The following is a 27,854-nucleotide window of genomic DNA, read 5'->3' on the forward strand; positions in this document are numbered from 1 at the left end:
CCTTGGGTAGATAAGAAGCTTTACTTCAAAGTTTGCATACTGTCCTTTTACTGGTCCCCTTCCCTCCCGTCTTCATCCCTCTTCTTATCCCCAAATCAGGGTAAGATAATGGTTGCCAGGTGGGCTGGGAGAATTCCTGGGAGGCCAGAGACTCAGGTCATTGATATCATTCCTCTAACTCCAAGAAAAATCTTATAGCATTTGTTACTTCATAGGCCCTCATGCAAGTGTGTGGTTACATGGGCGTGGTCATAGGCATATACAAGACTATGTGATAGTGAGTCTGAAGGTAAAAAGGCTTTGAGAAAGATTAGTGCTCAAAAGATCACCTAGCTCTGGATTCTTAGACATTTCAAGTGATTGAAATAGCTGTGGAAATACAAACATTTACAGTAAATTAAGATTTCAAGCTGAGAATCTGAATATAGTGCTCTGTAAATGAGTTGACTTAAAAAACCCATATGGTATTGGGGGGAGCATAATGTATGTAAAAGTATCTTGAGAAAAGCATAAAATTCCATCTAAATGTAAGGTGCACAGAGGGTGGTAGAGAGGGAATTCCAGTCATGTGTCTATTACAAAATGTGAATGGATGTCCATAGGGGGCCCCCTGAGGAAATAGAAGACTCAAAATTAACCATCTCCAAATCCATTGATCTAGAATGGAGCACTATCCTGCCCCTAAATCCACAAGCCAGCCCAATCAAAGCAACAATTCAGCAGGCAAGGCTACAACAGACTTCCTCCCATTCAAGACTTTGACTTCCAGTTCTTCCCTCCATTTGGTACTTACTTGCCATCTGGAAAGATAAAATCTCACCTGGGATCGTGTAAGCCGGTTGCTTCCTGGCCATGCTTTCAGATTTGGGCCTGCTCTGTTGCTTCTCTGCAAAGTCAGATGTTGTGGTGAGGTTCTCCGCAGTGCCCAGGAGCCCCTGGGAGGTGCTTCTTCTGATTTGCTGTTCTCTAACTATGGAAGATGAAATTGGGCCCAAAGAGAATGAAGGAAGCTTGGTAAAATCACCTTGTTTCTCACTCTTGCACTTTGGTGAGGAAGAGATTCTTCTCAGTCGGACTCCAAAAAGGTTTTCAACATCAGCCCCATTGGCGAATAAATCTGAACAGCTAATATTTTGATCACCACTCTCAAGAACTTCCTCCTTAGAGTGAGTGTCCTCTGAAGTGGATGCTTCCCAGGCAGAAGCAGTGGTGAACTTCACAGGTTTGGTAGCAGTAGTCAGCATGTTCTTAATGAGGTCTTCAGCGACTTGGCGGTGTTTCTTGGTTTCGTTTGGAGAAGCTGGGCTTCTTGGTGGGGACCAGCTGCTAGAATTGCTCTCAGGAGTGGTTCCCTCAGCAGCAGCACTCACGGAACTTAAATAAACCTGTTGCTGATATTCAGGGTCTGCAAAAGCCTGAAAAGAGTGTCTTGGAGGCAGGTGCTCCTCAGAAATGTTCCACTCTACAGGTACACTCACTGAGTCTGTTGAGAAAATCTGTGGCTGGAATTCAGCTCCGTCCTCAGCTCGGAAAGGGCATCTGGAAGACAGCTGCTGTTCAGAACTCGGTTCTTCAGTAGAGCTCTCAAAAGCTGAGTAGACTTCTTGCTGATAGTCAAGCTTCCCCAGTGCCCGGGAAACGTGTCTGGGAGGCAGCTGTACTTTCAAACTTCTCCACTTCACAGGAGCACTCTCTGAATGTGACAAAACTTCTTGCGGGTCTTCAGGCCCCTCCGAGGACTGTAAGGGGTGTTTCGTAGGCAGCACTTTCAAAGAAATGCCTCCCTTGATATCGGCACTCTCCCAACTTGAGGAAACTTGGCGGTCAACTTTAGGCCTCAACAAAGATTTGGAAGGTTGATTTGAAGACAAAGGATCCACATAAACATCCCCCTCAGTAGCAGGGCTCTCTGAAAAGATTTGCTGTGCCATAAACTTCACAAATGACTGGGAAGGATGCCTCAGAAGCAGCGATTTCTTAGACATGTCTCCTTCAGCAGCAGTGTTCTCTACACATGAGAACATTTCCTCAAAATTAGACCTCGTTAAGAACTGAGTTGGATATTTGCCAGGGAGTGGGCTTCCAGAAATATCCCCCTCAACAGCAGCATTCTGAAAACTTGACATTTGCTGGACTTTATGTCTCACAAAGGACTGAGAAAGATGTTTGGGAGGCAGTGGCTCTGTAGAAGTGCTCCCCTCAATGACAACACTCTCTGGACCTGCAGAGATTGGTTGGTTGACTACTGGTTTCATCAGGGGCTGGGAAGGCATTGTGGGAGGCAGTGGCTCCATAGAAATGCTCTCCTCAACACCTGTGCTCTCTGGACCTGCAGAGATTTCTTGCTTAGCTCTTGGTTTCACTGGGGGCTGAGAATGATGTCTTGGAGGCAGCAGCCCCATAGAATTGATCCCTTCAACAGTAGCAATTTCTGGATCTGAGGAGACTGGTTGCTTGACTTTAGGCCTCATCAGGTGTTTAGAAGACGCTCTGGGAGGCAGCGGCTCCATAGAAATGCCCCGCTCAACAGCAGCGCTCTCTGGACCTGCAGAGGCTTGTTGCCCGAATTTAAGGCTTACCCAGGGCTGGAAAGGGTGCCTGGGAGGCATCGGCTCCACGGGACCAATCCATTCTACAGAAGCACTCATTGAACCTGAGGAGACCTGTTGCTGAACAGTCGGCCTCACAAGGCACTGAGAAGGGTGTCTGGGAGGAATCTGCTTCACAGAAACACTCCACTCCTCAGGTGTGTTCTTTGAAACTGAGGAGACTTCTTGTTGGTCTTTGGGCTTCCCCAAAGCCTGGGAAGGGTGTCTGGGAGGCAGATCTTCCTCCAAGCTGCCCCAATCCTCAGCACTATTGTACTTTTCAACATAACTATTTGATTCTGTGGAGACTTCTCCTTCAGCCTCCCTCAAAGCCTGGGAAGCGCATCTGGGAGCCAGCTGCTCATCAGAACCACTCAATTCCACAACAAAACTTTTTGATTCTGTGAAGACTTCTTGGCCATTTTCAGGCTTCCCCGAGAATTGGAAAGAGTATCCAGGAGCCAGCTGCTGCTCGGAACTGCTCAGTTCCACAGCTGAACTCTCTGATCCTGGGAAGACTTCTCGTTCATCTTTGCACTTCCCCAAGGACTGGAAAGAGTATCTGGGAGCCAGCTGCTGCTCAGAACGACTCCTCGCCTCTGAAGTGCTCCCTGAATCTGAGGGGTCTTCTTCAGCTTTGGGCTTCCCTAAGGACCGGGAAAGGCTTCTGGGAGGCAGCTTCTCTGCAGAAATGCCTCCCTCTGCCAAAGCACTTGCCATACCCGAAATGCTTGCTGTAAAGGCCTGGAGAACATTTCTAGGAGGCTTCTCTTTGCAGATAGTTGGGATATCTTGAGGTGACTCCATTTTAAATTGGATGTTTTGAGAATCAAAGCTGGAAGCTTCCTCCTCTTCTGACTGAAGATGAGAAGGATCCATACATACCTGAGCCTTCACTGCCACTGAGAAAACGACATCTTCTTCCGTTGTGGAAGGGCTTTCCACCACTGGTAAAAGAGAAGCTCTGACTTCCATCTTCTCAGCTCCAGAAGCCCCATCTTCACGGTATGGTGATTGACCACTATCCGTGGACTCTTCCATGTCTTCAGGTGTGGGTTGTGATGCTGATGCTTTGCTGGCTTCAAAATCTGCACCAGCATTTCTCCTTCCCATGTCCTCTTTAGCTGAAAGCAACTCCAGAAGAGTAGTGGTTTCTGCCTGTGGTGTTATGGGCTGCTTCATGACTTGCTTCTCCAGGGACAAGAGCCAGGGAAGGCAATCCCTGGCAGTGTTATCATCAGTTGGGGACCCAGCTCTATCAACTAGGCCAAGCCTGTGATTGGATTGTTTCAAGCTTCTTCCTCTGGAACCGCGCTCACTCATTACTGAAGCACTCCACCCTTTTCTTACATGTTGTCTTCTATACACTGCTGACAACGGGCAGCCCTGACTCCAAATAGCATCTGTGTTTGAAGCCTGATCTACTGTCTTCTTCTCATAAATCTCAGTTTTGTTGCTCTGTTCCTGGCTCGAGGGACCTGTACCAAATAGAAATAAGGGAAGGAAAAATACGTGTAAAATAAGAATACTCTGCCCTGGCCCAGTGGGTACCCGTTTGCTATTGAATTCCCTAGTATGCAGAAGTAGCTATGCAGAAGATAGAGAACAACTTGGTCACTATAAGCCTTCGGCATTTGGAAATTTTTAAATCAAAGTGAAATCCCAGTTTTACAAACTGATTCCAAGGTTGGCTCATCACCATTATATCAATAGTCTGGTCCACCGTTTGGTGTGAGACACATCAAAAGGCAATTTTTGAACTTGTAACAATTACCTTTTAGGAAACTGCCTGGGACAGGGCGAAGGGAAATTTTACTTTCTAATTAGCATTTATATTTTCTACTTAATTCCACTTAATTTTCATATCATGTGCACGAATTGCTTTGCGTTTTAGAAAGGTGTCAACAGGGGTTATCTGGGAGGTAGGATTATGGCCCTCTCCTGCTCTCTATTCTCTTGTATTAAAATAATCCAATGTAATACACATGCAAAGCAATTCTTGGAAAGCCTTAACAATTGCATTGGTCCATAGGCTTCAGGTCAAGCACAAAGCAGCAGTTATTCAGAATGCTCATCTCTCTAGTACTCTTACTAAGGAATGCAGTTTGCTCTCCAGGTGGGAGGGCCCCCACTGCCTTCCCTCCCTCATCATCCACTGCATCCCTAGCGCCATCTAGTGGTTTCATATCCATCATACAGCACTGAGCACACCTAGCTGCGCTCCACACCACTCCCATTATATGGAAAAGCAATCAAAGTATCTGCTCCCATGGACACTGAATCAGTTCTATCCTCTGTGTATAAAAGGGACAACTATTAAAAAGAAATATGAAAAAAGATAAAAAGAAAGTGAAAGATTACTCAATTTGTTTTTTTTCTTTTTCTTTTTTTTCTTTGCAGAACAGTTTTGTGGTTTTGTTAGTTTTCACGGGAAAATATGTTTAGGGATATCCTGTCTTTGAACCCACATGTGAAATCCTTTGTGACAAAAATATGAAAAAACTGTTTGACTTGATTTGTGGAACTGGAATTTTATTTTATCAAGTATTGCTTGAAATTCGATTGCCATCAGCTGGAGCCAACAGCCGCACGTATACACACACAAACACACAGAGAGATTTTCACTCCAGTGGTATTTGTTGTTTGGGGATCTAACAGGTGTTGGCTGCCAAGGACATCTGTCTGCAGCTGGCCAAGCCCTCTTTGCCCGTGGATATGGGAACTGGTCTCACTGTTAACATAAGACCTTTTCTCTCGACTGGAAGAGGAATGCAGCTTTAAAAAACTAGTTTTGGGCCAATTGTGTTATTATCGCTGAGGGGGAATGCTGAAGGGAACTCACTGGCTGCCTCAGATATCTGGGCTCACTGAGGAACTCAGCATGTACATTAGACTTGGAGAGGATTAAACCAACTTACAAACAAACACAAAACACCTCTCTGGTTGCAAATTCACTTAGATAAAATTGGGATCCAGGTATAACCCTTTACCTAAATCCCACACAAGTGGCAATTGTACTAATTAGGTAGTTTAGATGGAGAAACTTGGACCACATTAGTAAGTATCTTCAATTGAAAGCTCTCTGAGGACCAAGGACAGCAGGCCTGAGTAATTCTCATTATACAGCTCCTGTCACATAGCACTGTGCAACTAAGCTTGTAGTACATGTTTCTGGGTGAGGGTGAAGATGTGCCAACCTGCACTGTCTTTTTTTGGCTTCTTTTGGTCAGCTTCTTTTGGTTGGTTTGTACTCTTGTCTTCTTCAAAAACCAGTGCAAGGCTTGGCTCCTCCGGCTTTGGTTTCACCTAAAAGAGGGAAAGAAAGAGCTTGAATCAGACTGTGCTCTCCACCCACCCCTGCATGGTTGCCAAAGAAAAGAACATCAGGAAAAAAGTCCTTGATATCCAAATGGTTCGTTGGGAGCATAACAATACCATTAACGACGGAAATTCTTTCCAATGGCATTCATCACCTGGTGATCATTTTACCTATTGGAAGTAGTTCATCTAGATTGGAAATTTCTGATCTCTGAATGATATGCTGCAGGGAACTCTCTAAAACACCCCGGAAACCACTGAACCACACTGCAAGGCCATCAGTCTGAAAATGGGGTTGCTGGGCCTGACAACAATCATACTCTTGGCAACACTGGAATTCCCAAATTTGCTTCACCAGGTCTGGGAGCCAAATTCAAATCCTGTTTGGCTTCTTTTCAGGGAATTTATAAAAGCATGAATTACAACTTTCCAGCTGAAAAGAAGAAAGAAGATCGGGGTTTTGTTTGGAAGGAAGAGAGAAAAAGATGAAGCATTCAGCCTTTACACTGAAGGGGTCAAAATTAGCTTAGTATAAACAAGGTTTTCAGAGAATTACGGTGCAGCTTTGGGAATGTCAGAGTAGCACCACACTGAGCAGTGTTTGGAATTCGCTTAGTGTAAGCCTTTATGACATGCTTTTAAAGACAAATGTACAACTCTTTATGCTCCCAGTAAAAGTGCCTGTGCAAACAGACTCAGCTCAAAATTATTCACTTTTGAGTGATGAGGTCAGATAGACCTGGGTTCAAATCTCTGCTCCATCATTTTCTCTCTGTGTGACCTTGGGCATGTTAGTCTCTAAATCTCTGTGTCCACATCTACAAATCAAAGATAACGGGAAGCCTCCTGTGGGCCTTGCAGACGTAAGAAATTCGAAAGCAGGGAGCAAGTGGCAGCAGCCTTAGTGTCAGAAATGATCCTGGACCCTTTTATATTCATCCGTGTGTCAGGGAGAAAGTCACAAGGAAGAAGTAGATGTCACAGTCTTCTTCAAGAGTGCTGCCTAGGTCTTTCCTCAATTAGGCTATGCAGAAGGAAGAAGGTCAGAAGGGTCACACTAAGTTTCCTTTAGCCAACCCTCCCCACCTCCCAGGTTTGCAGTGAAGTGTCCAGGTTGGCCACCCTCTGCTTGACACTAAACTATGGAGATCCTCTCAGGGCCTGCCAAGTGTTCATTCAACTTGTACTTTGTTCTCTTTCTAAAGCTAAACTGAGATGACTAAGCAAAGGGCAACATGGTGAGGTGAAAAGAGTCCTGGGCTGGAAGTCAGAAGACTGGGTTCTGGCCCTAGCTCTGCCACCACCAGGGGATTTGACCTTGGGCAAATATTTATGCTTTTATGTCCTTCCCGGTAAAATGTTCGTAACTACAAAATCTTTTAGTCTCTTTCAGCTCTGATTTATAGCCCTTTACTTATAGCCCAGAGTCACTGAGGAATTGGGTGTTTGACCAAAGTGAATCTTCCAGCTAACTGACATATCCTTTTAAACACCAACATCTTCCCATCTGTCTTAGCTTTTAGTAAAAATCTTTTCCAAAGGCATTACTTCCCTATCTTCCTAAACAAAGATCAGGGAACATAGTTAAACTTTTCTTGATGACTCGGACAAATAATGAACACGATCTATCACACTGGACTATGATACAGTGTGGCCCTGAGGGACTTATTGAGGTGGGCAAGGTTCTTGGTCCTTATACTAAATGGCCCCAGATCGTTTCTGTGATCTCTCTCTGTTATCAACTCTCACTTCTCCTTGCTGTCAGATCTCTAAGTCTGATCTGTGGCCATGTTTTCAACAAAATTGGCTTGCCTAAGTGTAGCTCTGCCTGCTAGAAAGTCATGTGACAGGACTTTGTGACATCTATGTGACACCAAGAGATTTTTGGAGAGGTTAATAGCTGAGTTCTGAATGCTTAGAGTTGCTGGGAGCCTGACCTCAAGTGACTGGAACAATTTGTAACTCATGGGTCTTATCTGATTAATAATTAAAAGGATCCTGATCTGGACTATAGTTGAGTATCTTCTACAAAGAGGGCTGAGCGAATTCCCAGATGCTAAGCCAATAATCAGTTTCTGGGGTTTAGGTCACTGTTTCTGCTTTCTTCAGTGCCTTTTATGTAAGTTCCACATGGTTGGGGCATCCCACCCACTAGATGCAAATTTGCTCACCTCTCTGGGGGTGTCAAGCCTGGGACAGTGCTCTTGACTTTACCGTCCCTACTTAGGGTACGGATCCCCCAAACCATACCACTTCCATAGGAGCAGTTTGCAAAGGTTGGAACTCGTCTTTTATTTTATAGGAGTTTATTCCCGGGCCTCTTGAAGGACTTACAGTCACTTGTGGGTTATTCTTCTTTTGCTTTCGGGGGTTTAAAGCCATCTTGTGTCGAGCCGCTGAGGAATCCAAACAGCCCTGGGTGGTGGCTGGGATGCTGAAACTAAGAGGCAGCTGAGCGCTGCTGGGAGAGGCACGCGTGGCAAGCATGGTCACAGACTGTGAGTGAAGAGATCCAGGTGAGGGCTCAAAGGTGCTCTGGAGAGAGTGGGAGAAAAGAAATGAGTCAAACTCCATTTCCTGTCACTGCTCTCAAAGGTTGGAAATTGCTCTCACTGAAGCATTCCTAAAGAAGAAATCCTTCATGAACCACTGTTCATTTTTCCTACAGCAATATTGGCACTTTCAGTTAATAGGCTCATTGGAGGCAAGGTGCACACTTTCTGCTTGTTCCCTTGCAGGTGAAAACAAGAAACAAGAAGTTTGGGTTACTTCTCTGCTCAGAAAGCTCCCCTTTGACCACGGGATAGAAACCCAACCATTTAATGGAGTTTACAATGTCAGAGGGCTTGCATGTTCTCTTGTCCTGTACCGCCTTTTGCTAATAGGATGGGGTGATTGTGGTGAGAGGCACAGTCTGTGTCATTAAAACCCAACAGGGCTTTGGGATTCTCCATAGGAAGGCTTGGCGGAGGGAAGAAAATCAGGTTGGAAGAGGGCTTGTCTGTAAGCTGTGTTTGCATGAACAGCACACTACTTTTACTTATATTTACCGTTCATGGGTGCAAGGCTGATGGGAGCGCCCTGAGGAACTGAGTCCTCCCACCCCCAATGGGGTGGGGATGGAGACTGTCACCTTGTCCTCATTATGGCTGCCTCCACCTCTCCAAACTCTCTGATCCTGGGGCTCCTAGTTGGGTTCCCCTGTAGGAGCTTCAAAATAGTCTTTTCTGGGCTTCTTGACATAGCATTTTCCACACCTCAAAGAGACACCCCAGAGTGCCTCTCATTCCTAGGAAGCTCTAGACATTTGTATTAGCAGAAGTCCCTTTGAAGACCAGGTGATGAGCCATCTCTCTCCTCGACACCAGTGGCAAATGATGTAGTTTAGAAGGTGGGCAAAATTTCCATTTGTGTTTATTTATTCATTCTTTTCAAACTAGCTTTACACAGTGCCAGGGACCCCTTTGGTATTTTCAGCTTTCATATCCCTTCACATTTCCCCACCTCCATTGTATGTTGATCCATTGATAACCTTAGCTACTATCTTGGTTCCAAATATGGTTCTTTTTTGGCCTGTGATTCCAGTGCCTGAGGACTTAACACAGGGCTAATGGGTGAAGCTGATGATACATCTGGCTCATCGTTCCAGTGTTGGGTTTTTTTTGGTGAGAAAGATTGGCCCTGAGCTAACATCTGTTGCCAATCTTCCTGTTTTTGCTTGAGGAAGATTGTCCCTGAGCTAACATCTGTGCCAATCTTCCTCTATTTCGTATGTAGGACGCCACCACAGCATGGTTTGATGAGTGGTGTGTAGGTCCGCACCCAGGATCTGAACCCATGAACCCTGGGTTGCCGAAGCAGAGAGTGTAAACTTAACCACTATGCTACTGGGTTGGCCCTCATCCTTCTGTTTTTAATTCTAGGAAAAGGAGGAGGAATATTTCAGTCAACTTTTGTGGAGTCAATCACACAAAATTAGGAGTCATCCCAAGCCTTTCCTAACTTCTTTATGCAACTGTCATCCATGAATTTATTTAGCACTTCTTCCTGATACTGCATATTTGACTTACGTTATCTCTTGGAATTATGAATTTAATACTCAGTGTACCAAGTAATGTCTCTCGTTTTATTGTTCTGAAAATTTTTCATGCTTCAGGGTAGTCTCAAAGTTCTGGTCTCCTGGAACTAGACGAGAACATCTATGTTCCCACTAATCTCACATGATCTATCTCCCCATTTCCTCTCTGACCATGTCTCTTACTACTTTCTGCTCCAGACACACTGCTGGTTTGCTGTTCCTCAAACATGCTATGCATGCTCTTCCCTCAGGGCATTTGCACTTGCTGTTCCCTCTGCTGGGCATGCTCTTCCTCATGTCCATGTGTCTAGCTCCCTCACTTCCTTCAGGTCTTGATACAAAAGGCACTTTCTCAGTGACACCTTCCCTGGCCAACCTATTTAAAATTTTTGCCCTCCACCTTGACACTTCATGATCCCCTTCCCTGTGTTATTTTTTTCTCCTTGGCACTTTGATCACTGTCTAACATACTGTATATTTTGCTTATTCTCTTGTTTATTGTCCATGTCTCCCACTACAAAGATAAACTCCATGAAGAAGGGCTTTCATCTGTTTTACTTACTACTGTATCTCTAACACTTAAAGTTGTGCTTGGTACATAGTAGTTGCTCAATAAGTGCTTGTTTAAATGGTGAATTATTTATGTTAAAAGCTTCCACCAGCTGTTGCCTTTTTGAGACATCATCAGAGAAAGCTCCTCTGTTCTCTATCATTTTACTTATTCTTTCTGAGACCTCACCAGCTTCAGCCGAAGGGAAATGGAAAAAGTCAAGGAGGTCTGTGGGCCTGGAAACCCCAAAAGGACACCATGTAACTTGCTTTGCATGAAAGCTAATTTATGATGCCTAGACAGCAAGGAGATACACATTTAATAAATATTTTCAATTCAGTTGGTATCCCAAACCTTGTGGTATTAACACTATAGACAGAAGCACTGTTTAGTGAAACTCATTCTATAGCATAACAGAGAAATCTGGCTCAGCAAAATTCTAGCAATTTCTAGATTGAGTGTGCACAGGAGAAGGCTTACCTGTTCCCAATCACAGCCTAAGCCAAGAGTCCCTCAAACTTAATAAGAGCCACTATCCTTCCTGTGCTTTATTGACTCTCATTAAGGAATTGCTAGGCATTAGCTCTAAGCACAGAACCACAGCTATCCTCAATCCTGGGCTAAAAATGAGAGAGCAAAGCCATCAAGCATTATCCCCACCTGATTATGGTGCTCAAGCTCAGGCATGTGATTCAAAACAGCCTCAGGAGGCTCTCTGTTGTTGGGTTTAGAGTATGTTGTATGGGTATAGAGTATGTGTATATTTTATAACTTCCCTTAAACTCACCAGTGAATTAAATAAACTATGCATTAAATAAACTATTCAAACTCTCTGGAACTCTGGGCAGTGTCTCTCAAAGTATGGTCTAGGAACCCCCCAGCATCAGAATCACCCAGATTGAGTGATGAAAAAGCACATTTTAAGGACATTATCAAGATCAGATGAGTAAGACTATCAGGGGAGGGGCCTTAGACTAGCTTAACAGGCTCTCCACGTGAGTCTTCTGGGGACCAGGGTTGCAAACTACCGCCCAATCCTCTGGCATGAAAAGAAAGCCCCCCATCTTCGAACAGAGCACAGCAAGTCGCTAAATAGCCCCATCAAGTGCCTTAGAACAGGAGCCAGCAAGATCCGGATTCCTTCTGGGAAGTAAGGCTCCTGTTTAGTCCCTATCTTTTCCCTCAGCGATATTGGTTAGGAGAAGCCTAGAAAAGTTACCACAGGAGCCAACCTTAGAATTTTATGAGCTACCCAGAAAAAGCAAACCTAATCCCTTCCTGGAAGGTTTCTGAAAGAAAACTGAGTGGAGGAAGTGGGACTTGTTTCTCTACTTTTCCTTCTGCACCCCTCCTGCAACCCCACTCCTCCCTCCCTGCACTCTGAGAGCCGACACACCCTCTCTGTACCCAGTGGCAGATGTCTTCATTCCTTCTTCTGTGTTTAGATGGAGGTTAGAACAGACAACTGCTGATTAACAGCTAGAGTTGAATGAGCTCCTTTTGCCTCAAGATCTGGGAGCTGTACCAAGCCTGGCACCTATTAATCCAGAATCTTCCTGGAGAAGGAAGCTGGGTCAGGCCTCGGGCCAGGGGAAGGGATCCTTCAGCACTGGTTGCTAGGGGTGCTGGACACTCAGTTGCTGTAAGTTGGGGTAAGGGCTGCTCTTTGGAAAATTAAGACACATTTTGGCTCCTTTTTCCCCTTCTGTCAAGTTTCTAGGCCCAGTGCAAAATAGTTCCATCAATAATGCACCCTTTTGGTCTTCTTTTTGATGGTTCCTTGTCTGTTGTATGATGCTAGGGTTGTCCCCTTTTCCTTTAACGGTTGATAAGAAACACTTGAGTGGGGATAGGGAGCAGTTTGGCTGCTTCTTAGAACAAAGAAGAACCCCAATTACTATGTCTTAAATAAGGGCATTACTTGGTGGCTATTTAGGCCCAGATTTCATTAAGCACTTAGCCTGAAAAGCTGTCACCCTGGGGAAAAACTTACTCTGAAACTGTCTGGGAGGTTTGACACTGGGACGCTGGGGAGCTGGTTTCTGTGCAAGCCATTCAGCCAAAGGCTTGAAAGGCAAGTAGTCTTTCGAACATCTCCAGAAGAAGCAGCAGCTCTTGGTGGGAAAAGTGGTTCTTGGTGCGAGGCTTCTCTACTAAGATGTACTGGCAGAGAGGAACCGTCACACCTTTTGCCGTGTTGGACTTCTGTCCCTGACAGAGGGACGTCAGCAAAATGGCGGGGTGAGCTGACCCAGGACTCTCTCCCCACCAAACTACAACCAAAGAACTGGAACAACGGAATTTCAACCAATAACCCTAATACAGAGACTGTCAGAGACGTACAGCAGCAAGACGATGGAGGACAGAGAGGCTGCAGCTGGCTTCGGAGGAGCTGGAATGGGGTAAGAGAGAACTTCCCTCCCTCCCCTAGAGACTGGGATCGCTCCTGTGGGTGAAGGAAGGAGCAGGGATCTGGGGATCATCCAGGACTTCCACCACCGGTGCAGTGGAAACCCACTGACAGGGGGAAAGCTTCTGTGTGCGGGGACCCCGTCAAGCCAGGGCCCCGGGAGACCAGAGAGCAAAAGCTGATTGGAATCCAGATCTGCAGTCGAGAGAAACTGCCTCTCCTCTCCCAAGCCGTGCTTCACGCCTGCCATCGCGGCTGAAGGCAGAGGGTTCAGAACGTGTGGCTCTTGACCCCCATCTAGTGGCGACAGGCTGTAACTACAACTGAATACTACCATCATGTGAAAAAACCACTCCTCTACCATCCAGCAATTTATAAAAGCTCCAGACCAGAAGGAAAACAATAAAAACACAGAATTAAGTCCTGAGGACTTGGAAATAGGTAAACTAAGTGAAAATGAGTTCAGAGTAGCTATCATCAAAAAACTCAATGAGGTAAAGGGAAATATAGAGAAACAAGTCAACGAGTTCTGGAGTTACTTCACAAAAGAGATTGAAACTATAAAGAAGAATCAATCAGAAATACTAGAGATGAAAAATACAATGGATCAGATAAAACAGAATATGGATTCCCTGAATGCCCGTGTAGACAACATAGAGAAGAAAATTAGCATAATCGAAGATAGACAGGCTGAATGGCTCCAGACAGAGGAAGAAAGAGAACCAAGGATTAAAAAGAATGAGGAAAATATCAGAGAAATAGAGGATTCAATGAGGAGAACCCATTTAAGAATCATTGGAATTCCTGAGGGCGTGGAAAAGGAAAATGGAGCAGAAAGTGTGCTTAATGAAATTATAGAAGAGAACTTCCCAAATCTAGGGATTGAGGGAGAAATGTGTGTGGAGGAAGCTTTCAGATCTCCTAGATTTGTCAATGTAAAAAGACCTACGGGAAGGCATATAGTAGTAAAAATGGCAAAAATGAATGATAAAGAAAGAATACTCAGGGCATCAAGACAGAAGAAAATAACCTACAAAGGAACTCCTATCAGACTTTCAGCAGATTTCTCTACAGAAACCTTACAAGCTAGGAGAGAATGGAGTGACATATTCAAAACTTTAAAAGATAAAAATCTTCAGCCAAGAATACTCTATCCAGCAAAAATATCCTTTAGATATGAGGGAGAAATTAAATCTTTTCCAGACAAACAAAAGGTAAGGGAATTTGTAACCAAAAGTCCTCCACTACAAGAAATCCTCAAGAAAGCTCTCATACCTGAAAAAAGAAAAAAAGGGAGAAAGGGGTCACAAAACACGGAGTAGGGAGACAAATAGATAGAAGCAGAACAGGATAGCAAATATTCAATTATAGCATTAGGATAAAGGTAAGGAAACCACCAAAGCAAAGACGATCTTATCACTCTAACTACAAACTCATAACATGAGTTGGAATAAGAGATGAAAATAATAATTTAGGAGGGGAAGAGCAAAGGGACTAAATCAGTCTAGGCTAAGTAAGTAAGAGACCACCAGAGAATGGACTATATTATACACGAGATTCTAAATGCAAACTTCAGGGTAGCCACTAAACTAAAAAACGGAACAGAGACACAAAACATAAATAAGGAAAAATCTAAGAAACCCAGCATAAGAAATTGCAGAAGTCAATGGGTAGGCTAAAGCACACAGGAAGAGAAACAAAGGAAACACAGGAAAACCGGAAAACGAGCAACAGAATGACAGCATTAAGCCCTCATGCATCAACACTCACCCTCAATGTAAACGGATTCAACTCTCCAATAAAAAGACATAAAGTGGTAAAATGGATTAAAGAACAAGATCCAACAATTTGTTGCCTCCAGGAAACACACCTCAGCCCCAAGGACAAACACAGGCTCAGAGTGAAGGGGTGGAAGACAATACTTCAAGCTAATAGCAAGCAAAAGAAAGCAGGTGTCACAATACTTATATCAGACAAAATGGATTAAAAATAAGGCAGGTAAAGAGAGACACAGAGGGACAATATATAATGATCAAAGGGACACTTCATCAAGAAGAAATAACGCTTATAAATATCTATGCACCCAACACAGGAGCACCAAAGTTCATAAAGCAACTATTAACAGAGGTAAAGGAATATGTTAAAAACAACACAATAATAGTAGGGGACCTCAACACCCCACTCACATCAATGGACAGATCATCCAGACAGAAAATCAACAAGGAGACAGTAGAGCTAAACAAAAAGCCAAAACAATTGGACTTAATAGACATACATAGAACACTTTATCCAAAAACAGCAGAATACACATTCTTCTCAAGTGTGCATGGAACATTCTCAAGGACAGACCATATGTTGGGAAACAAGGCAAGCCTCTACAAATTTAAAAAAATTGAAATAATAACAAGCATCTTCTCCGATCATAATGCAATAAAGCTAGAAATTAATTACAAGAAAAAAGCTGAGAAAGGCACAAGGACGTGGAGACTAAACAATACGCTATTGAACAAGAAATGATCACTGAAGAAATTAAGGAAGAAATAAAAAAATACCCAGAGACAAATGAAAATGATAACACGCCATACCAATTCATATAGGATACAGCAAAAGCTGTATCAAGAGGAAAATTCATCGCAATACAGACACATCTTAACAAACAAGAAAAATCCCAAATAAGCAATCTTAAACTACACCTAACCAAACTAGAGAAAGAAGAACAAACAAAGCCCAAGTCAGCAGAAGGAGAGAAATAATAAAAATAAGAGCAGAAATAAATGCTATTGAAACGAAAAAGGCAGTAGAAAGGATCAATGAGACAAAGAGCTGGTTTTTTGAGAAGATAAATAAAATTGACAAACCCCTAGCCAGACTTACAAAGAAAAAAAGGGAGAAAGCTCAAATAAACAAAATCAGAAATGAGCGAGGAGAAATAACAACAGACTCTGCAGAAATACAACAGATTATAAGAGAATACTACAAAAAACTGTATGCCAACAGAATGGATAACCTAGAGGAAATGGATAAATTCTTAGATTTCTACAATCTCCCAAACCTCACTCAAGAAGAAGCAGACAATTTGAACAGACCAATCACAAGGAAAGAGATTGAAACAGCAATCAAAAACATCCCAAAGAATAAAACCCCAGGACCAGATGGCTTTCCTGGGGAATTCTACCAAACTTTCAGAGAGGAATTAATACCTATCCTTTTCACGCTATTCCAAAATTAGGGAGGATGGAACACTTCCTAACACATTTTCCGAGGCCAACATCACGCTGATACCAAAGCCTAACAAGGACACCATGAAAAAAGAGAACTACAGGCCAATATCACTGATGAACATAGATGCAAAAATTCTAAACAAAATTTTGGCAACCAGAATTCAACAATTCATCAAAAGGATCATACATCATGATCAAGTGGGATTCATACCAGGGACAAAGGGATGGTTCAACATCTGCAAATCAATCAACGTGATACACCACATCAACAAACTGAGGAATAAAAACCACACGATTGTCTCAATAGATGCAGAGAAAGCATCTGACAAGATCCAACAGCCATTTATGATAAAAACTCTGAACAAAATGGCGATAGAAGGGAACTACCTCAACATAATAAAGGCCATATATGACAAACACACAGCCAACATCATACTCAATGGGCAAAAACTGAGCGTCATCCCCCTGAAAACAGGAACGAGACAAGGATGCCCTCTATCACCACTCTTATTTAACATGGTACTGGAGGTCCTGGCCAGAGCAATCAGGCAAGAAAAAGGAATAAAAGGAATCCAAATAGGGAGGGAAGAAGTGAAACTCTTGCTGTTTGCAGATGACATGATCTTATATATAGAAAACCCCAAAGAATCCATTGGAAAACTTTTAGGAGTAATCAACAACTACAGCAAAGTTGCAGGGTATAAAATCAATTTGCATAAATCAGTAGCGTTTCTATAGTCTAATAACGAACTAACAGAAAAAGAACTCAAGAACACAATACCATTCACAATCGCTACAAAAAGAATAAAATACCTCGGGGTGAATTTAACTAAGGAAGTGAAAGACCTATACAATGAAAATTACAAGGCCTTTCTGAAAGAATTGGATGATGACATAAAGAGATGGAAAGACATCCCATTACATGGATTGGAAGAATAAACATAGTTAAAAGGTTCATTCTACCTAAAGCAATCTACAGATTCAATGCTATCCCAATCAGAATCCCAATGACATTCTTCACAGAATTAGAACAAAGAATCCTAAAATTCATATGGGGCAACAAAAGACCCAGAATTGCTAAAGCAATGCTGAGAAAAAGAACAAAACGGGAGGCATCACAATCCCCGACTTCAAAACATACTACAACGCTACAGTAATCAAAACAGCATGGTACTGGTACAAAAACAGGTGCACAGATCAATGGAACAGAATTGAAAGCCCAGAAATAAAACCACACATCTATCGACAGCTTATCTTCGACAAAGGAGCTGAGGGCATACAATGGAGAAAAGAAAGTCTTTTCAACAAATGGTGCTGGGAAAACTGGAAAGCCACATGTAAAAGAATGAAAATTGACCATTCTTTCTCACCATTCACCAAAATAAACTCAAAATGGATCAAAGCCCTAAAGGTGAGACCTGAAACCATAAGGCTTCTAGAAGAAAATGTAGGCAGTACACTCTTTGGCATCAGTATTAAAAGGATCTTTTCGGACACCATGTCTTCTCAGAGAAGGGAAACAATAGAAAGAATAAACAAATGGGACTTCATCAAACTAATGAGCTTCTCCAAGGCAAAGGAAAACAGGATTGAAACAAAAAAACAACCCACTAACTAGGAAAAAATATCTGCAAGTCATATATCTGACAAAGGCTTAATATCCATAATATATAAAGAACTCACACAACTCAACAACAAAAAATCAAACAACCCTATCAAAAAATGGGCTGGAGACATGAACAGACACTTCTCCAAAGAAGATATACGGATGGCCAATAGGCACATGAGAAGATGTTCATCATCGCTGATCATCAGGGAAATGCAAATCAAAACTACACTATGGGGGGCTGGCCCCGTGGCCGAGTGGTTAAGTTCTCGCGCTCCACTGCAGGCGGACCAGTGTTTTGTCAGTTTGAATCCTGGGCGTGGACATGGCACTGCTCATCAAACCACGCTGAGGCAGCGTCCCACATACCACAACTAGAAGGACCCACAACGAAGAATGTACAACTATGTGCCAAGGGGCTTTGGGGAGAAAAAGGAAAAAAAAAAAAAAACTACACTAAGATATCACCTTACACCCATTAGAATGACAAAAATATCTAAATCTAATAGTAACAAATGTTGGAGAGGTTGTGGAGAAAAAGGAACCCTCATCCACTGCTGGTGGGAATGCAAACTGGTGCAGCCACTATGGAAAACAGTATGGAGATTCCTCAAAAAATTAAAAATAGAACTACCATACGACCCAGCCATCCCACTACTGGGTATCTATCCAAAGAGCCTGAAGTCAGCAATTCCAAAAGTCCCATGCACCCCAATGTTTATTGCAGCATTATTTACAATAGCCAAGACATGGAAGCAACCTAAGTGCCCATCAACTGAAGATTGGATAAAGAAGATGTGGTATATATATACAATGGAATACTACTCAGCCATAAAGAAGAACAAAATCGTCCCATTTGCAACAACATGGATGGACCTTGAGGGAATTATGTTAAGTGAAATAAGCCAGTTAGAGAAGGATAATCTCTGTATGACTCCACTCATATGAGGAATTTAAACATGTGGACAAAGAGAACAGATTAGTGGATACCAGGGGAAAGGGGGGGTGGGGGGAGGGCACAAAGGGTGAAGGGTTGCACCTACAACACAACTGACAGACAATAATGTACAACTGAAATTTCACAAGATTGTAACCTATCATTAACTCAATAAAATTTTTTAAAAAAAAGATGTACTGGCACAGGGTATGAGACCCGATATTGGCTGTTAGGATTTTAATTTCCCTTCATGTGTCAAAGCGGCCTGTGTGCCTATTCCTGAGAATTCCTGTGCAGCTGCTGCTTCACTCAGAATCTTTGCTTCATAAAAACTGTTATGGCCACCATTTTGCCAACCTGAAAGTTCTAGGAGGTGGAATTTCACATATTCCCTGCTGCTCGCCTCCTCTCACAATCTCTTCAATTTCTTAGCTAGATAGAGAATAAGAACATGAACTTTGGATTTGACTAGGCCTGAAGTTGAGATCCTAGCCATGCTATTTATTAGCTGTTTGACCTGAGACAAGTTACCTAACCTCATTGAGAGCCTCAGTTTCTATGTCTCTAAATTAGGGGTAATAATAATATACACTTTAGTGTGCTGTGGTAAAGATGAAATGAAATGATACATGGGAAGTACCTTTCGCATAAGAAAGTCTCACTGTTAGCTGCTGCTGCTATTGCTGGGTGTTGGTTGCCCAAAGAGAGCTGCTGGAGTCCATGTGGTTTGGTGGCAAATGCTATAGATTTGGGCAGGAGTCGTGGGTTTGAGTCCCAGCTCTATCTCTGATTGGCTCTGTGGCCTTGGGCAAGTCATTTCACCTCTCTGAATCTCAGTTTTTTTCATCTAAAACGGGAATAATAGTATTTTCCCTATCTACCTTACAGAGTTTTTGAGAGAATCAAATACACCTATATATGCAAAATCACTTTGTAAACTACAAATTTCTATGGAACAATGGGGAGGCAGGCATTATGTTCTCCTTTGATGTATCAGAGGATTTAAAGAAAAAAAGAGTGATCTGAGTTTCAGAGACCTATTTGTAAATAGTAACAGTGAATTATGAAGTAGGCCATCGGGGGTAAAGCAAGAGACATGATAAGGAGGCAACGTTGCAGTAATCTAAATTAACTCTCCATTGGCCAATACAATGGAATAACTGGCAGCTACTTAACCCCCATCATGTTAAATAGCAACATCTATCCTGCAATGGAACTAAAGCCCAAGTGTTTAATCAGTTCAAACTTTAGGCACCAAATAGCTGATAGACCCCTCTCTCAAGAGTAAAAACTGATTGGGCTGTATATGCATGACTTCTTTTCCACACAATTACTTTTCACCATGAAAAGCAGTATTGAAGAAAAATATTCTACAGACTCATTAGGGAATACAGATGAAGATGAGCTGGGTTGAGAAGGTGGCAGGCGTCAGGGAAGTGCTAAGTAGGAGGTTCCCCTGGTCAAAGGGTGGGCTAGAGATGGTGAGGGTATGTGGGGGGCATGGATTAGTCAGGTCCCACTAAGTCAGACTCCCTGTGATGGGAGCCTTGGGCTTGTGTCTCTGTGTGGCAAAAGCTGAAGTCAAGCAGAGAGTGACAGTGGCTCAGTATGTCATATAAGCTACACAGAGATACCTGTTCATCCTCACTGCCCATCTCTCCTATACTCAAAGAATAGAAGCCACTGAACCGGGTCAGAGGGCTGTGAGACCCAAAGAGGAAGATCACTCAGGGAAGAAACAGCAAGCTTTGGTAACTAGAACTGAAAGGGACAAGGCACCTAACTCTTCACCCGAGGAAATGTGGAAGAAATAGGCTGAGACGACAAGGGTTTAAGACAGGCCTTCCTATTCTGTCCCAGGGGATTTAGAGGAGAAAATAAGCCTAGGGTAAAAGATTTCCTGGGATAACATGTGTTTCCCCCTGCCACCAGTAGGAGGTAGCAGCTCAGAGAAGAAAGAATAAAACAGCAAACTTGGAAAGACTCCTCTGAAGGGGTAAAGATTTAGTCATCTTTTATTGACCCCTTTATCAGATATATGACTTGCAAATATCTTCTCCCAATCGTTAGGTTGTCTTTCCGTTTCGTTTTGCTGATGATTTCCTTTGCCTTGCAGAAGCTTTTTAGTTTGATGTAGTCTCATTTGTTTATTTTTTCTTTTGTTTCCCTTGCCTGGGGAGACATGGTATTTAAAAAGATACTGCTAAGACCAATGTTGAAGACCATACTGTCCACGTTTTCTTCTAGGAGTTTTATGGTTGCAGGTCTTACATTCAAGTCTTTAATCCATTTTGAATTAATTTTTGTGTATGGCGTAAGATAATAGTCTATTTTCATTCTTTTGCATGTGGCTGTCTCGTTTTCCCAACACCATTTATTGAAGAGACTTTCCTTTCTCCATTGTATGTTCTCGGAGCCTTTGTCAAAAATTAGCTGCCTATAGATGTGTGGGTTTATTTCTGGGCTCACAATTCTGTTCCATTGATCTGTGTGTCTGCTGACTTCTCTGTTTAGATAATTTAGTCTTCTGCCTAGCTCCCTAGTTGATGCTCAGTGAGAAGGCAGTAGGAGCTGGGTTTGTGGTAAGGCCTTTGGGGATATAAGAGTTGGGGGTCATAATTTATGAGAAGCTCAGAGAAGCATCCAGGCCAGCACATCTGGTTGGGATGGTGATTACAGTTGCTTCTTGGGATGCTGCCGCTGCTATTGCTGCTGTTGCTGCCACCTGCCCCTCATGTGTTCAGCACAATGAACTAACAAACCAGGAAGCATGGCAGAAATATCTAGGGAAATCTCATACTTGGAGGTGGTAGGGGTTTGACTGTACCACCAAAGACTAGACTTTCTGCCTGCCAGCCCGCTATTTAACCTACAGCAACCTGACTCAACTCTTGAATTTACTAATAGAGAGTTTATTATATTCAAACACGACAAATATTTAAACTGATGCTTGGAAATGTTGACTATAATTTAACTCTATTAATTAACCTATAAAATACATAGCCTATTCAAATTAATAGAAAGACAAAACTACATGTCTTAAAATGTTAACTAATTTTCTTAATTGTAATCCCCAAGGTAACCACTGAGAAAATGTTTTAAAATATAGAGAGAAGGAAATGAGAAGGAAATGAAAACAGTACACTAAAAAAAAAGTCAATTAAATCCAAAGGAAGGTAGTAATGGAAGAACTGAGGAACAAAAACGATATAAGATACATAGGGGAAAAAAGAGCAGAATGGCAGAAGTAAGTCCTTCCTTATTAGCAATTACTATGAGTGTAAATGAAGTAAACTCTCCAATCAAAAGGTAGGAACTGGCAAGATTGATTTAAAAAACATGAGCCATTTATATGCTGTCTACAAGAGACTCACTTTATATCCAAAGACACAAATAGGTTGAAAGTGAAAGGATGATAAAAGATATTCCAAGCAAATAGTAGATGAAAGAGAGCTGAGGTGGCTATACTAACAGCAAACAAAATAGACTTTAAGTCAAAATTTTTCTAGGAGACAAAGATGGACATTACACATTGATAAAAGAGTCAATCCAGCAGGAAGATAGAACAATCATAAACACATACACACCAAACAACAGACTCAACCCCAAATACATGAAGCAAAAATTGACAGAATCAAAGGGAGAAATAGACAATTCTACAATAATAGTTAGAGACTTCAGCATCCCAGTTTTAATAATGAACAAGCAACTATACAGAAGATTAATAAGGAAATAGGGGACTTGAAATAATACTATAAACAAAGTAAACCTAAAATATATATACAGAACATTCCATCCAACAAGTACATAATACATATGCTACTGAAGTACATCTGGAACATTCTCCTGGATAGACCATATGTTAGGCCACAAAATAAGTCTTAATAAATTTAAAAAAGACTGAAATCATACAAAGTATCTTCTCTAACCACAACAGAATGAAACTAGAAACCAGTAGCAAAAGGAAAATTGGAAAACTTACAAATAGGTAGAAATTAAACAACACACCCTTAAGGAACCAATGGATCAAAAAAGAAATCAAATGAAAGTTAGAAAATACTTTGATGTGAATGAAAACTAAAACACAACGTAACAAAGATTATGTGATACAGCAAATGCAGTCCTCAAAAATTTATAGCTGTACATGCCTATGTTAACAAAGAAGAAAGATCTCAAATCAATAACCTAACACTTCACCTTAAGGAATCAGAAAGAGGAGGTCGGCCTCATGGCCAAGTGGTTAAGTTCGCGCGCTCCGCTTTGGCAGCCCAGGGTTTCGCTGGTTCGGATCCTGGGCAGGGACATGGCACCACTCATCAGGCCATGCTGAGGCGGCGTCCCACATAGCACAACTGGAAGAACCCACAACTAAAAATACACAACTATGTACCGGGGGGCTTTGAGAGAAAAAGGAAAAATAAAATCTTTAAAAAAAAAACACAAAAAACAAAACTACACTAAGATATCTCCTTACACCCATTAGAATGGCAAAAATAACCAAAACAAAAAGTAACAAATGTTGGAGAGGTTGTGGAGAAAAAGGAACCCTCATCCACTGCTGGTGGGAATGCAAACTGTATAGCCACTATGGAAAACAGTATGGAGGTGTCTCAAAAAATTGAAAATAGAACTACCATATGACCCAGCCATCCCACTACTGGGTATCTATCCAAAGAACTTGAAATCAGCAATTCCAAAAGTCCCATGCACCCCTATGTTCATTGCAGCATTATTCACAATAGCTAAGACGTGGAAGGAACCTAAGCGCTCATCAACTGATGACTGGATAAAGAAGATATGTATATATATACAATGGAATACTACTCAGCCATAAAAAGGAACAAATTCGTCCCATTCAAAACAACATGGATGGACCTTGAGGGTATTATGTTAAGTGAAATAAGCCAGATAGAGAAAGACAATCTCTGTATGACTCCACTCATATGTGGAAGTTAAACATGTAGACAAAGAGAACAGATTAGTGGTTACCAGGGGAAAGCGGGGATGGGGGGTGGGCACAAAGGGTGAAGTGGTATACCTGCAACATGACTGACAAACAATAATGTACATCTGAAATTTCACAAGGTTGTAAACTATCATAATCTCAATAAAAATTTTAAAAAAAAAGAATCGTGCTCCTTCAAGGGACCCAGCCACTGGCCAATTCCATTCTTGCCCCAGCTTCAATGCAGCACTGGGTGTCAGGACCCTTGACTTATTGCTATCAACTACCCTGTCATTTAGGATTGTTACCGTGGCACTTAAGGGAAATTTCCCAGGCAAAGGTCAATCTGGTTGTTGATGACTCAGGTTCTGGGAATACCCTATGCTGTCTTCACGCCTGTTTCCCAGGGGAGAGACTAGGGGAGCACACCAAAGGTGTGAGGTGTAGGCCCAAACAAGACATTTAAGAAAACTTGCCTTTGGGCTATTGTGGCTTTCCCCACCCCCTTCACTGTGAGAGGAAATGGCCCTGGAATCTTTCCCTTTAATTTTCACCAAAAAATCATCTTTTTTTAAAAAAAATGGAATATCTGTGCTATAAGAGTCTCTCTGTTGCTGGGACTAAGGGAGGAGGGAGAGAGGGAGGAGTCCAGGAAACAGGTTTCCCCTTTCTAAATATGAGAAGTAACCCTGTGGCGCTCAGTCACGTATACCTAGAGTTTTGCCGCTGGGTGGCAAGGGAGTGTAGCTGTGGAGACAAGCGAAAGCTGGTGTTGATGTTTAAAACTGAAGACTGGAAAGTTCACGGAAGTGCCTCCCCTGCTGTAGTGCAAGAGGGCAACAGTCCGCTGACCGCGGGGCTGCTTTACAACCATAAGATCAGCGCCATTGGAGACCAGCTCAGTGTTGGCTTCTCCACCCTTCATGGCTAATGTACTCAGGAGAACGTCCATATACGGTACAGAAACCATAGCGAGAGATATGGGATCTTCAGCAGACATGTCAGAAATAATCCCTAGTCACCTTTTGCCAAATTCCAAACAATTAGCTCTCCAGTGGAGAAGGGTCTCCTCCTGGGTGGCCTTTCCAGTTACACAGAGATCTTTGGGTATAATCCCACCCACAGCTGAGAGAAGGAGGAAGGTAGGTGCTAAGGGTTACTCCCTGGCAATATCTCCAGCTTGTCCTGGAGCATTTCTAGATCAGAGCTCCAGAAAAGTCTGACCGAGCAATGGTTATGATTAGCTGGAGGTAAGACACTGCCCTATGTACATGCTGCATTTTACGGAGACTACAGGTGTATCCTTCTCCCTGTTGAGGCAGGTACAAAGACGATGAACATCTTGGAGCTGGAATAATGGAAAAATCAGGGGTTTTGAGGTCAGCACATCTGAGTAAGATTTCCAGGCCTACCACTTACTACCTGAGTGAGCTTGAGCAATTTCTTTAACCTCTCTGAGTCTTTATTCAATCTCACAAGCAACCCTTTGAGGTATATATTAATATTATACCCATTGTAGATGAGGAAACAAAAGCTCAGAGAGGTTAAGCAATTAGCCCAAGGTCACAAAGCCAGTAAGTAGCAGAGCAAGAATTCAAGCATAGGTCAGTCTGACTGACTCAGCTGCTATACTTTGAACGATTTCACTCTATTACCTCAGTAAACTTGGAGCCTTCAACCCAGATTCCACTTCTGGGCACATATTGGGGCATAACTCCAAACACAGCTCTAGAAACAGCTCCACGCACACTACCAGTCCCAGTTCTAGGCAGAGTTCTGGAAACATGAGATCTCTGTGGAAGAAAGAAAAAACATGGTTAGAAGGCCTGCACATTAACAGCAGAATGTCACCATCATAGTACTTAAAACATTCTTGGGGTGGGTCAAGAGAAGTGACTAAGGTCATACCAGCCAACACTGCGCAGGGGACCAGGTAAGCACACCATACTCTTTTACATTCTCTCATTCAATGTTTACAACAGCCCTGTGGGGTAGAATCAACTGAGAAGCAGGTCAAATTCTTCCCTCCTCATTTTTTGGCAAGGTAGAAGTAGGGAATGAAAGAGAAATAGTCCAGTTAGGCGCTGACGCTCGAGTTCACACTTACCTGCAGAGGTCTGCCTCTCTGGGGCTCTGGAGAGGGGTATAATTTGCTTGCTGATCTTTCAGGCTCAGGCTGCAATATGAAGATGCTGTCATGGGAGAGGGCTTTGATCCCCATGCCTCTCTTGGGCCTGGACAGGAAGGAAAAGGTCTCTTAAAAGCAGTCCAAGGGCCATAGGAACCAAAGACACATGTATATCCAGAATATGGCCTACCATAGACACCTCAGAAGGAGGGCGAGGATGCATTTGTGCTGACATAGAAAGTTGTCCATGAGATATTAAGTGAAAAACATAAAGAGTAGTATGGTCCCATTTAATATATATGCATATATTGCATACATATATAATTTACGTTCACAGAAAAAAGTCTAGAAGGATATCCACCAAGTTGTTAGCGTTTGTTCCCTCTGAGGAATGGTCCTAGGGACACGAGAGGGATTTTCATTGTCTACTTTATGTACTTCTGTATAATTTTGATTTTTTAAATGATCAACACATATCTTTTTTATTTAATAGTTTTATTGAGATATGGTTTACATACCATACAATTCACCCATTTAAAATGTACTATTCAATAGTAGTAACCCTGCATAATGGGAGGGAACACCATGAGTCTTGCTATTATTAAGGTGAGAGTTATAAAACATCTTTCACATCGAAATTTCTCTCTAGTGTTATTATTTTGATTTGTTTTTAAATACCAAATATCTGCCCAGATACTGGAGACTTTTATTCCCCAGGTCTTTTCCTCTTTCACACAAGAATTCTGCAATACATCTGTCCTATTTTCAAACCCCTACCCCTTAGCTTGCTAATTCTAGATAGAAATACCTTCTGATTGGGAATGGAGCCAGGTTGATGCCAATTATGCGTTAAAACAAATCAGGGGAAAGTTAGAAACAAATGAAAGGCTAAAGGCACAAAAGACTCCTTTCGGGATGGAGGAATATATTTTACCTTTTAAAAATGTCAACCAAAGATATCAGAAGAAAAGAAAACTACAGACCAATATCTCTTATGAATATAGATGCAAAAATCCTCAATAAAATACTAGCAATCTGAAGCCGGCAACATATAAAGTCAATTATACACTATGACCAAGTAGGATAAGGTACACAAGGTTACTTTAATATATAAAAACCAATTAGTGTAATACACCATATCAATAAAATAAAAACAAAACCACATGGTCATTTCAATAGATGCAGAAAAAGTATCCGTAAAATTCAACCCCCTTTCATGTTAGATACATTCAACCTTGACAGAGGACATCCGTGAGAAAGTCACAGCTAACAGCATACTTAATGATGAAAGACTGGGACTGGATGCTTTCTCTCTCAGATCAGGAACAAGACAAGGATGTCTGCTCTTATCACTTCTATTCAACATTGTACTGGGGGTTCTAACCAGGGAAATTAGGTAAGAAAATGAAATAAAAGGCATCCATATTGGACAGGAAGAAGTGAAATTATCACAGATGACTTGATCTTGTGTATAAAACTCCTAGGGAATCTATTAAAAACTACTAGAACTAATAAGCAAGTTCAGCAAGGTTGCAGGATACAAGATCAACATACAAAAATTGATTGTATTTCTATATACTTGCAACGAACAATCCAAGAATGAAATTAAGAAAACACTTCCATCTACAATAGCATCGAAAAGAGTAAACAACTTAGGAAAAAATTTAACAAAAGGCATGTAAAACTTATACTCTGAAAACTACAAAACACTGATGAAAGAAATTAAAGAAGACCTAAATAAATGGAAGGACAACCTACGTTGATGGCTTGGAAGAATAATCTTGTCAAGATGGCAGTACTCCACAAATTGATCTATAGATTTAACGTAATCTCTATTGAAATTCCAGCTGCCTTAACAAAATTTTTTTTGCAGAAATGGACAAACTGATCTTAAAATTCATAGTGAAATGAAAGGTACCACAAATATCCAAAACAACCTTGAAAAAGAAGAACAAAGTTGGTGGACTCACATTTGCCAATTTCAAAACTTACTACAAAGCTACAGTAATCAAGACAGAGTAGTACTGGCATAAGGATAGACATATAGATCAATGGAATAAAATTGAGAATCCA

General features: G+C 42.0%; 1 protein-coding gene across 7 annotated transcripts in view; it reads right to left on the reverse strand.

Moving 5' to 3' along the window:
* The window catches only part of KIAA1210, a 64,467-nt gene that overhangs the window by 5,513 nt on the left and 31,100 nt on the right, over window positions 1-27,854 (reverse strand). For all 7 annotated transcript variants that reach the window (XM_023633361.2, XM_070258295.1, XM_023633362.2 and 4 more), the window contains 5 exons: window positions 25,761-25,887; window positions 25,309-25,446; window positions 8,241-8,441; window positions 5,786-5,894; window positions 821-4,066 (listed from right to left, as the gene is read on the reverse strand). In XM_023633361.2, the coding sequence (XP_023489129.1) occupies window positions 821-4,066; window positions 5,786-5,894; window positions 8,241-8,441; window positions 25,309-25,446; window positions 25,761-25,887 (3,821 nt within the window). The remainder of the gene's footprint in view (window positions 1-820; window positions 4,067-5,785; window positions 5,895-8,240; window positions 8,442-25,308; window positions 25,447-25,760; window positions 25,888-27,854) is intronic.

This window comes from Equus caballus, chromosome X (assembly GCF_041296265.1).
Source record: "Equus caballus isolate H_3958 breed thoroughbred chromosome X, TB-T2T, whole genome shotgun sequence".
Lineage (NCBI taxonomy): Eukaryota > Metazoa > Chordata > Mammalia > Perissodactyla > Equidae > Equus > Equus caballus.